We start from the raw sequence: 13,145 nt of genomic DNA, 5'->3' as shown, positions 1-13,145 counted from the left end.
TCTAAACATAATAAGCATGAATTCATGAGAGCAGGCTCTTGTTCCATATCAGACATGTTGTGAAACAGTAAATAAACTTGTACGCATAAGTTTCAAAGATTTTAATATTCAATTAAACTAAGCCAAGGAAAAAATACACTTTAAATTTTATCCCAAATTAGGATCGATCCCCAGCTAAAATTATGAGAGAAAAAGTTAAGAAAAAACATTTAATAAACATCAAATAAACTTTTAAAATACCCCTCAGGCAACCCCACAATTACTGAGGTACCAATTAAGACCGGATCACCCAGAAATGGAGAACAACAACTTTTTCCCCAGAAACATTATGAAGTAAAGCCGACACAGAGAGGCACTAAAAATAGCTTCCTAGTACACTGAGTACCAGAAAAAGACGTTTTTTCAAACCGGACAGTTAAAAATGTTGCATCATTTTATTTTAATTTATTTTAAAGCAAAGGGGAAATGAATAAGCTGCTGAAATAGAAAAGTCAGCCTTACTTTTAGTTTAAACTTCAATTGTTTTATCAAGTAAATACAGGTGAAACTCGAAAAATTAGAATACCGTGCATAAGTTCATTTAGTTCACTAATGCAACTTAAAAAGTGAAACTAATATGAGATAGACTCATTACATGCAAAGCAAGATAGTTCAAGCCATGATTTGTCATAATTGTGATGATTATGGCTTACAGCTCATGAAAACCCCAAATCCACAATCTCAGAAAATTAGAATATTACATGAAATCAATAAAACAAGGATTGTACATAGAACAATATCGGACCTCTGAAAAGTATAAGCATGCATACTGTATGTACTCAGTACATGGTTTGGGCCCCTTTTGCAGCAATTACTGCCTCAATGCGATGTGGAATGGAATCTATCAGCCTGTGGCACTGCTGAGGTGTTATGGAAGACCTGGATGCTTCAATAGCGGCCTTCAGCTCTTCTGCATTGTTCGGTCTCATGTGTCTCATCTTTCTCTTGGCAATGCCCCATAGATTCTCTAAGGTGTTCAGGTCAGGCGAGTTTGCTGGCCAATCAAGCACAGTAATCCCACGGTCATTAAACCAGGTTTTGGTGCTTTTGGCAGTGTGGGCAGATGCCAAGTCCTGCTGGAAAATAAAGTTAGCAGCCCCATAGAGCTCATCTGCGGAAGGAAGCATGAAGTGCTCCAAAATCTCCTGGTAGACGGCTGCGTTTACCCTGGACTTAATGAAGCATAGTGGACCAACGTCAGCAGATGACATGGCTCCCCAAATCAACACAGACTGTGGAAACTTCACACTGGACTTCAGGCATCTTGCAGTGTGTGCCTCTCCATTCTTCCTCCACATTCTGGGTCCTTGGTTTCCAAATGAGATGCAAAATTTGCTCTCATCAGAAAAGAGGACTTTGGACCACTGAGCAACAGACCAGGTGTTTTTCTTTAGCCCAGGTAAGACGCTTCTGGCGTTGTTTGTTGTTCAGGAATGGCTTGACAAGAGGAATATGACATTTGAAGCCCATGTCCAGGATCCGTCTGTGTGTGGTGGCTCTTGATGCACTGACTCCAGCCTCAGTCCACTCCTTGTGAAAGTCCGCAACACTTTTGAATGGCCTTTTCCTGACAATTCTCTCCAGGCTGCGGTCATCCCTGCTGCTTGTGCACCTTTTTCTTCCACACTTTTCCCTTCCACATAACTTTCTATTAATGTGCTTTGATACAGCACTTTGGGAACATCCAACTTCTTTTGCAATTACCTTTTGAGGCTTTCCCTCCTTATGGAGGGTGTCAATGATGGTTTTCTGCACAAATGTCAGGTCAGCAGTCTTTTGCATGATTGTGATTCCTACTGAACCAGACTGACCATTTAAAGGCTCAGGAACCCTTTGCAGGTGTTATGGCTTAATTAGCAGATTAGAGTGGGACACTTTGAGCCTAGAATATTGCACCTTTTCACAATATTCTTATTTTCTGAGATTGTGGATTTGGCGTTTTCATGAGCTGTAAGCCATAATCATCACAATTATGACAAATCACGGCTTGAACTATCTTGCTTTGCATGTAATGAGTCTATCTCATATATTAGTTTCACCTTTTAAGTTGCATTAGTGAACTAAATTAACTTTTGCACAATATTCTAATTTTTCGAGTTTCACCTGAATGTGTCAGAAAATAAAGCCTAATAAAAACATTTTACCGTTTCTTTTAATAGAGTTTAAATCAGTGCACCCATATTTTGATCCCCCAAAGTGTCCTGCCACTTGTCCTACCTACTACTATTTACCGTTATGAGCCTCATCTAAATTTAGCCCGGCGCAGCTAGTTACTTTCTAGGTAGCAATCAACTCAACTACAAGCCCCAGAATGCCGTGCGGGTAGAGGGGTTGTGCTTCTGTGGGATGTTCACACATGATCTTTGTTGTTGCGCCGCAACATGAGAGTCATGTTCTCCTGTCAGTGAGCCATTGCATATTTTTACCCTTCCCTGGCTCCCTGTCAGTCCGTGGCTTTATTTGAAAAAAGCATCTCGTTGTGCAGGACTCAGGGAGGAGGTTACTACTTGTAGTAGTGTAATGACGCCGCACTGCAGCCTGCCATGTTTGATACCAAAGTAGCCCAGTTTCATTTGGTAACAAACAGGGCAGGCTGCAGTGCGGCGTCATTACACTACTACCAGTGGTAATAAGTAAAGGATCTCTGCTACTGACCACTAACGGCATAAAGAAGTGGTTAAGAGGGAATGCAATGATTGGAGAGTTTAATATTGAAAAGCTTGTGCTTACACTGCTGTCCCTGCTAATATTTCACGCTGCTATTGAGACATTGCTATTTTTTGAGAAGTAAGATATAAAAGTGCTGCACCAGTTATTTCAGACTCCTGTTTGAGAACGTTACAGCATTTGGATACATTTGTTGCAATTGTGCTCTGGGCAGACAGCCAAAGAATGCTGTAGATTTATTTTTATTTATTTATTTATTTTTTATATATAACGAATATAGGCTGCTATTTTACACTAAGTGAGACACATGGTACCAGATAGCAGTAATACTGCACATTCATACCACTTAACATTTCTACTTATTTTATTTAAGCTCTCTGTGATAAATGTAATATTCTCTTATGAAGCCATAATAGATATGGTATTTGATAGCAGTAATGTAAATTTATGTCAATGAAATAAGCATTTTTAACAGTTTTTTTTTTTTTTTTGCAGATATTTGCTGCAGTTTGTTTTTAACTGGGTTTTTTTGCAGAGATATTTTCAGCAGTTTGTTTTTTAAACTTTTTTTTTTTTCAATAAACATTAATTAAAATATCACAAGCGGTACTAAAACTTAAGACATTAATTCTTAGGACAGTGTGTGCTGAACCTCAGTTTAGATTAGGAGTGAATTTGAGCTAACCATTTAAAAGTGACATTAAAAAATACCATCACATATATTAAAAGACTATATAGACAAGTTAGTAAATAATACGACATGGAAAAAAGTTAAAACCTATTTATATATATATATATATATATATATATATATATATATATATATATATATATATATATATATTCACGTGAATATATAATTTTTCCTGCTGGCTCCTAGATTTTGGACAAATTTGTCAAGTACTGGTTTAAATGTTAGTCTCACACATGCTACAGTGCCTGCGTCATGCCCCAGTGTAACCTTTACAACAGGATGTCCCAATAAAAAAGCAGTGTCTTTTAATTTAAGTGCATGGTCTCCCCAAATGGAAGAAAAAGCACTTACCTGTTCCGAGGTCTGGCACGTAGACAGTTACAAGGTATGAGAAGACACAGTTCTTCACAGAGACCTTTGAAAAAGAAAGAACAGAGTAGCCAACTCTGGCTTTCTAAACTAGGGCAGCAATTGTTAGGAAAACACAGTAAGTACCTCTTTACAAGTTCCTAACTGCTTTAAAGCCACCACTACCCAACTGCAAGGAATGACATCGAATACGGCTATACCCCAAAACTTGCTTGTAGATGAAATCAAAAAAAATTTTTCATACACCTAAACTTCACATCCTCCATGCACCGAAGGCAAAGAGAATGACTGAGGGTTGTGGGTAAGGGAGTGATACTTAGCAGTTTAACTGTGGTACTCTTTGCCTCCTGCTGGCCAGGAGTGATTTTCCCAACAGTAATTATTCAAGCCGTGGACTCACCATATCTTAGGAAAGAAATGGAAGTGGATTTTAAAAAGTGTCTTAAAATTACATGCTCTATCTGAATCATGCAAGCTTAATTTTGACTTCCCTATCCCTTTAACTTAGTAGGATTTAGAAACTACATTTAAACAGTGCATCAGAATTCAAAGTTTACTGGTCCTTTGAAAAATGTGTTGTTGAATGCTAGCAAGAACATTAAGAAGTCAAGTATTTGTTGCACAAATCATCATTAACCTAAGTCTATTAAATTAATTTGTGCTTAAAAGGATGGTAAATCCAAGCGTTTGTGAAACGCTAGGAATTACCATTGGAACAAATAAAGGGGACTTACTTCATGCAGAATGCTCCGTTTTTTGTTTGAAGTGTTCAACTAACTGAGCTCCTCAGGCAGCCCGGGCCAGAACGATCAGCCTGAAGTATTTTATACTTTATGGTTGAAAGACCCCTTTATTTGTTCCAATGGTAAATCCTAGCGTCTCACAAATGCTAGGATTTAACATCACTTTAGGTATCATTTATAAATAACTGAAAATTATATATTCTTGCAAAGCATTAATCTGCCCCTACTCAGCTACATCATAATGTCACTCGGCTGCCAAAGATTTCTTTGCATTACACTATTCCGTGAATGAGTAACACAAAATAGGTACACCAGAATTTGGACACGCAGTCAGCAAATGTACCACATGGGATCTTATAATTGCCATCTACTCAGCATTTTACAAGTGTCTCCCTTTCACTTAGTATACCTAGTGATACCGAATGCCCTCCATTCACTAGCATTAAATGGAACACTAAAGGGACAGTAAAACACCAGAATTTTTGTTGTTTAAAAAAGTAGATAATCCCTTTATTACCCATTCCCCAGTTTTGAATAACCAACACAGTTATAAATAATAATATACTTTTTACCTCTGTGATTACCTTGTATCTATGCCTCTGCAAACTGCCCCCTTATTTCAGTTCTTTTGACAGACTTGAATTTTTAGCCAATCAGTGCTGACTCCTAGGAGCTTCATGTGCCTGAGCTCAATGTTATCTATGTGAAACACATGAACTAACGCCCTCTAGTGGTGAAAAACTGTCAAAATGCTTTCAGATTAGAGGCGGCCTTCAAGGTCTAAGAAATTAGCATATGAACCTCCTAGGTTTAGCTTTTAACTAAGAATACCAAGAAAACAAAGCAAAATTGTTAATAAAAGTAAATTGGAAATTACATGCCCTATTTAAATCATGAAAGTTTTTATTTTACTTGACTGTCCCTTTAAACACTAATAAATGCTTGACATAATGATGTATTCAAAGCAAAAGATTAGCCTATGAATAATTTGCAGACATTTTTAAATACACACACAGACACATACACCATATGACAGAATGTGGACATCTGACCACCAAACCTATATGGGGTTGTCGGGCATCCCATTCCAAAATCATGGGCAATAATAGGGAGGTGCCCCCCTTTGCAGGTATAACAGCTGCAACCCTTCTTGGAAGGAGTACCACAACATTCTGAAGTGCGTATGTGGGAATTTGTGCCCATTCAGCTAAAATAGTATTTGTGAGATCAGTCACTGATGTTGGACTCATAATCAGCATTCCAAAGATGTTCAAATGGGGTTAAGGTTAGGGTTCAGTGCAGGCCACTTGACTTACTCAACAACAGATTAGTCAAACCCTGTCTTCCACCTCGTTTTGTGCAAATATGGTATGTCAGTAAACAAACATCAATATACATGCTTTAACACATTTTTAGCATTCTATTTGTAGATGGATGATGAATATTTAGTTATTTCCAAGACCTGCTTCTGTGATATTCATTATTCACCTCCTATCATGGAGGACTACCTGGGTGCCAGACTTTAAGTGTGCGCATGTGCAGTTTATCAACCCACATAACAATGAGCAGTCGGTTGATCTCCATAGCAAAGCGGTGGTTGTGACCTGCGCTCTATTAATATATCAAAGCCCCACTGTGTACGATGCGCATGTGATCGGAGCGATAGGAGGTGAATGTTTTGTTGCCACAAATTTGGAAGCTCCAATTGTCTAAAATGTCTTTGTATCCTATAGCATTAAGATGACCCTTCACTGGAATTAATGGGCATAGACCAAAACTGGAAAAACATTCCCTGACCATTATCCCTCCTTCACAAAATTCCCAGTAGACACTATACTTTACAGTAGTTACAGCTCTCCAGGCATCGACCACATCCTGATTCTTCCATCAAACTGCTTGATTCAAAACTCCAGAGATTACATTTCCACTACTCAAATAGACCAGTACCAGGAATGCTTACACCACTCTAATCCACGCTTGGCATTGGGCATGTTGACGTCAGGATTGTGTACAACAGCTCAGCCACAAAAACTAATTTCATAAAGCTCGTCACGAATACCTCAGGATTTAGCTGCTAAGGGGTTAATTATCTTTAGCCTGTGAGCTAAAAAAGATTTGTTTTTCAAGAAGAACTGTGTGCTTGTGTTTTCTTTGAAGTGCCAGGAGCCTCATAAATAGTTTCTAAGGCCCATTCCACCAAATGTTATTGTGTATGCATTGAGTCATAACGCCAGTCAAACTGTCAGCAGAGAGCATGATACAAAACAGGGCCTCAGTCCCATATCCTGATGAGGTCAATAAAAGGACATTGGTACAATGTAGATATGTGGTTAAAACATGTTAGGACATTAAATGAAGGGGAAAATGGCAACTACGTCATATTAGATATTAAATTGATTCTCCCAATGAAACTAAGAGAGTGCCTGTCTGTATATATGAAAATGAATTTACCTAGCAGAAATTATAATGGGTTCTATAATTTCAGGCAAAGACTTAGTTTATTGAAGGTCATAAAAAATAGGGGGGTTTTAGCCCCTGCCCAGGGGGATGTGGTCAGACAACTTGATCTCTGGAAAATATGTATAAGAATCTTGTGTTTTAACAATAAGATTGTTCATTCTACATGGGAGGCTGCTACAGCGTGAGTGACCATCTTCTCTTGCCCATCTCCCTGGGATAGGCTTATAAGCTAGGAAAGTATTAGGTCTGTTACGCCTAGATTTAGAGTTCTGCGGCCAAAGGGGTGCGTTAGCTACGCGTGCTTTTTCCCCCCGCACCTTTTAAATACCGCTGGTATTTAGAGTTCACAGAAGGGCTGCGTTAGGCTCCAAAAAGGGAGCGTATAGCATAATTTACCGCCACTGCAACTCTAAATACCAGCGGTAGTGTGAGGTTATCTCAAACTTAATTGACTTTAGATTCTGGAACTCAATTGCAGAGAAAAAATGTTTAAATGTATCACTATTGAGGAGTGAAATCCCAGCAAGAATAATGCAAATCAATATGATGGACAAATATCCCTATGAGGATTGATTCAAATTTTCCTTAATTAAGAACACTGAAAACACATATGGTATGTGTAAAATAATAGCATAAACAGTTTATGGAATACTTCAATCAATATGTTGCAGACTGAAAACAGATACAGAGTGCTGAGAATGTCAATTCAGGAGATTGGTAATCCTTATAACTCCAATAGGATTTTATAACACAAAGTCTTACAGCACCTCTTAGTATGGTAACATTTAACTGAGGAGTCTCACTTTAAGCGGATTAGACTTGCTTGCAGTTATTCAAGTAAGTATGGAAATGATACTTTGTAAGAAAAGCAACAAAAGATACTTGCGGTTCAGGTTGATTAATCCGCCCTCCGGTCAGCTGACAATGATAGCCGTTACTCCTGAACGGTACTTGCAAACAAAGCAGGGGGAGAGTATTGAGAAGTGAGCTGATCTGTGCGGCAATCTCTGGTCTGATGCTTTGAGGCTCTGTAAGCTGAATTAGCTGCAGCAGAGGGAGAAGTGGCAGTTTGCAGCTGCTGCTGCAGATTCAGAGTTGATTCAGCACAAGTAATAGTGCAGGTGAGAAAGGTTTAGTGGAAATTAGGAAACTGAAGAGAAAAATTCACACTGACTTCCTTTTCTGAAAACTGGCAAATAAATTCAGTAGTAGGTGAAAAAAGGTTAAAGTCCACTTCCACTGAGAATAGATATAAACTTTAATTTGTAATCCAAATAGAGGCTTGCAATAGGAACACAAGCTGGGCTCAGGTAAAGGTAGATTACACTACAAAATACTAAGCAAGGAGCCACAGGAAATGGTGGAACTTATAACCTAGGCAACCAATGAGAAAGTTCCTATGCAAATCCCTGCTTAAAGGCACAGTAACCTTGACAGGTAGATTGAACTTGAATCTGATTGGCTGATTCCATCAGCCAATCAGAATTTTCCTACCTTAATTCCGATTGGCTGATAGAATCCTATCAGCCAATCAGAATTTCGAGGGACGCCATCTTGGATGACGTCCCTTAAAGGAAACATCATTCGTCGGCGGGATGAAGATGGAGCCGGAAGACAGAAGATTGAAGATGCCGCTTGGATCAAGACTTCAGCCGGATGATGGACCTCTTCAGCCCCCGCTTCGGCTTGGATGAAGACATCGCCCGGATTGGATGAAGACTTCGGACCCTCTTCTGGACGGATCGGTGATACCCGGCGTGGTGAAGACAAGGTAGGGAGATCTTCAGGGGCTAAGTGTTAGGTTTATTTAAGGGGGGTTTGGGTTAGATTAGGGGTATGTGGGTGGTGGGTTGTAATGTTGGGGGGGTATTGTATGTTTTTTTTTACAAGCAAAAGAGCAGAATTCTTTGGGGTATGCCCCGCAAAAGGCCCTTTTAAGGGCTGATAAGGTAAAAGAGCTTTTCAATTTTTATTTTAGAATAGGGTAGGGCATTTTTTTATTTTGGGGGGCTTTGTTATTTTATTAGGGGGCTTAGAGTAGGTGTAATTAGCTTAAAATTGTTGTAATATTTTTATAATGTTTGTAAATTATTTTTTTATTTTTTGTAACAGTTCTTTTTTTATTTTTTGTACTTTAGTTAGTTTATTTAATTGTATTTATTTGTAGGTATTTGTATGTAATTAATTTATTGATAGTGTAGTGTTAGGTTTAATTGTAACTTAGGTTAGGATTTATTTTACAGGTAATTCTGTAATTATTTTAACTAGGTAGCTATTAAATAGTTATTAACTATTTAATAGCTATTGTACCTGGTTAAAATAAATACAAAGTTGCCTGTAAAATAAATATTAATCCTAAAATAGCTACAATATAATTATTTGTTATATTGTAGCTATATTAGGGTTTATTTTACAGGTAAGTATTTAGCTTTAAATAGGAATAATTTATTTAATAAGAAATAATTTATTTCGTTAGATAAAAATTATATTTAACTTAGGGGGGTGTTAGTAGGGGTGTTATCTACCCTCCTCTGTTGAGGTCAGATTAGAAAAGACTTTGGTGCAGCAACCAGGGCAATGTGTCTGCTGTCTGCTCAGCAGATTAGCTTCATTTTTTGTAGAGTGATCTGTATCGGTCTCTGAACCGTTCGGCAGCATAAGTAAATTATTTGAAAGTTGTATACAGCGCTAAAGTTTTTGTGTGATCTATATACTGCTCCAAATGTTTTTTGGTTTTTTTACACAGAGCTAAACCTCGGAAGTATCATGTACAAGCATAAGAAAAACACTGTACAAAAAAAAAAAAAAAAAAAAAGAGAGACTCATCTATGCAAATGTCCAGGCTAGGGATGTAAACTTCTTTAAATTTTTGGGACAGGTGGTTTATCAGGGGCCTTATTTTAAATAACCTGTCATGCAGGGGGTCATTTCTGGGGGGGTACTGGGCATTATCATTAAAATGGAGAAACCACAGCAACTATTCATATCTATCCCTCTTCATAATCCCTGGAAAAAGAGGGGTAGCCAGGATGGGGTTCTGGCTTCAGTATGAACGTATATTGTTGGGTTTCTTCACAATCCCCATTACTAATGTCAGGGCCCAAAACTTTTTAATCTCAGGTGTGTCAGTGGGGTGCCAGTTATTTTTTCTGACATACTGAGATTGTGGATTTTCTGACAGATACTGGCTGACATATAAATTTGTTTGAGCAACTATATGCTCAAACATGGTATCCGTCAGAATCAGGGAGATATAATTTATTGGCTCACATACTGGAACATCAGCTGTGATGCCAGGAGTCTCTGTAAATTCTGGCATTTCTGGGGCAGTTAAATGTGGGGGTAGCCAATTTTGGTCATTTGTGCGACGCCTCATTTTAGGTGAAGATGCATCCCTCAAGGGCTCTATATCTGATGTCGTAAGGGTTGCGCTGTCAGACAGAGCAGAGAGGGTTTCACTCCTTGAATCTTCAGCAAGAATGGTTATGGCATAAGCCTCCTCTGTTGAATAGCGTGCCATAAGGGATTTTTTTCTACCAATTCCCACTTCACCTCCCCCAAAATCTTACTGAACTACCCCAATTACCACCCACCACCCACCTATTCCCTCAGATTATATATATATATATATATATATATATATATATATATATATATATATATATATATATATATATATATATATATATATATACACACAAAAAATATATAGAAAAGCACTGGGAAGGGCGGTGATTGGGAATAGCAGGAAAGGGGTTAACAGTAACTAAAGATCCCTACAAATAAACCTTTGGGCACTGATCAAAGCCCTTCCTGCTGATCACAGTGATATTAGGCTGATCACAGTAGCAGCTCAGTGATCAGCAGATTATAGATATAGATATATATATATATATATATATATATATATATATATATATATATATATATATACACACGGTATACATATATTATTTTCTTTTGGTAACCCCCACAAATAGCCCCCAATGCTTTTGATCAGCTATGATCAAAGCCCTAACAGGCTGACCACAGTGATATTAGGCTGATCACAGTAGCAGCTCTGTGATCAGCAGCAAAAAAAAAAAAATGTTCAAATATATATATATATATATATATATATATATATATATATATATATATATTATATTTATTTCTCTCTTTTTTCACAAGCACACAGACACTCTAATCTGCCTTCCTCTCTCCCTCAGATCGTAGTGTGGGAAGAGAGGAAGCAGAGACGGTTGTAATAGCCAATGACCCCACTCATTGGCTGTTACAGTGTTGCAGGGGACGATCGATTGTTACACCCCCTGCATGCTGATTGGATCCTCGGGGAGTGCCTGAGGTGCTAGGCACATCCAATAAATTCAAACGACTCCAGCCTCCACAATCAATAAAAGACCTTTATTTGGTTTACATGACTAAGAGCCTAGTGCAGGCTTGAAACGTTGTATATGTTTCTGGGACCCTACATGTAAAGAAATAAAGGTCTTTTATTGATTGTGGAGACTGGAGTCGTTTGAATTTATTGGATACTGAGGAGACTTGGCAAGTCTGTCACTCCATGCCCCACTGAAAAAAGAAAAGGTGTGCTGTTTCCATAATTTTGGATATCAAGTGCTAGGCACGTCCCCCAACACGGAGGAGGCAACGGAGGGGCACAGGAGTTAGAAACCGTTAGGATGTTCCATTCTGTCCTAAAGGCAATAAAGCTCAGTGCTATTAGAACGGAATAGAACACTGTAAGGGTGTTAAAAGGTTAAAGGGATATTACGGTCAAAATTTAAATGCACATAGATGAATTACATCTTCGAATAGAAATATATTTGCAATATACTTGTGTTGGCAAAAATGCTTCTAGTAAAAGTTATCAAAGTTTTAGTATCAACATTTTTCACTGCACATGCATGTGAAGCACAGCTAGATATTCTAAGTGCACTAGCATTTAAAATTCTGAAGCTGCTCAGAGTGCCAGTGGGGCTTGTATTATGTCAGCAATTAACAAATTGAGTCTTTACCATATGGTGCAAGCACCTTAGGTTCTCTGACCTAGTGCTGCATTTAAAATGCTGGTGCACAGTGCATACCTAAATACACTTTTGAAACCGCTATAGCTTTTATAAAAAGCGTTTTTGCTAATGCATGTATATTACAAAAATGCTTCTATTCAAAATTGAAATGCATCCATGTGGATTTCAAGTTTACCTGGAATGTCGCCAGACCCCATCCATGCTCCTGCCGACCAAATATAACACTTTTGCTGGGGGGCGGGGGGGGACTCTCTTGGATTTTGAAATTTTGGGAGGTATGTAAATGAGTTGATAGTTATTCTGCAGTGTGCACTTTTACTTTACATGGGATTTGGAAAACCCACAGGAAACAAAAAGATAAAATAAAGTATATTATTACAAACTTTTATTATGCAATATTTAACACTCTATATAATGTCAATTTAATGATACCCAGTGTCCTACCCTTACTTACAATTGGTCATTACCAAAGATCCTTGTTTAACCTGATGTATGGGTCCCTCAAACGCAGCTTAGTACATTGAGCCCCTAATGTCTTCTCTCCACTCACATACAGAGTTCTAGAATTTCTCCCCTCCATATTTAAGTCTCCCTGCCTCTACACTAAATCATATCTTTCCCTTGCCCCCATATTGGATGAAACCCTATTTCTCCCCTTTTCTCAGACTCTCCAATGACTTCTGAGTTTATGCACGTTTCTTGGTTTTCCTCCTTACCTTAACCAGCCACATGCCTGTATTTTGCTTGGCTCCGCTCAGATCCAGCTCCCCTTTGTCAGATGCCATTTTAACCGTTATAACTATATACCAATCCGCTTCAACTAATTCACTATAGCCAGGTACCAGTGATACTTAGCAAATGTGTACAGTGTGTGAACCGGTGCACAATGTACGGTGAACCAGATAGGACAAACTTCCTGTTGCGCGTTCACAACTCCATTTGGTTGTAGCAGCAATAGTGTTTGAGGAAAGTGAAACAGGAAGTAGTATTTTATTTTTCTTTGAGCTGGCGCTGCATGTGACAATATTTGCGTTTTTAGGAAATAAACTTCAAAACAGCGTAATGCACTTCATAAGCAAATGTGTTTCTCGTTGTGGTAACGACTGATACTAATTTGCTATTTCGTCAGTAAATTATTGAATC

General features: G+C 38.2%; 1 protein-coding gene across 1 annotated transcript in view; it reads right to left on the bottom strand.

The window, feature by feature from the left end:
* The window catches only part of LOC128652563 (general transcription factor IIF subunit 2), a 318,545-nt gene extending 305,646 nt beyond the window's left edge, over nucleotides 1-12,899 (bottom strand). The window contains exon 1 of the mRNA XM_053705495.1: nucleotides 12,719-12,899. Within this exon, the coding sequence (XP_053561470.1) occupies nucleotides 12,719-12,787 (69 nt within the window). The 5' untranslated portion in view covers nucleotides 12,788-12,899. The remainder of the gene's footprint in view (nucleotides 1-12,718) is intronic.
* Nucleotides 12,900-13,145: the final 246 nt, after the last annotated feature.

Source organism: Bombina bombina, chromosome 3 (genome assembly GCF_027579735.1).
Source record: "Bombina bombina isolate aBomBom1 chromosome 3, aBomBom1.pri, whole genome shotgun sequence".
Lineage (NCBI taxonomy): Eukaryota > Metazoa > Chordata > Amphibia > Anura > Bombinatoridae > Bombina > Bombina bombina.
The sequence above is the reverse complement of the archived record's forward strand: the minus strand, read 5'-3'. Positions and strand labels throughout refer to the sequence as shown.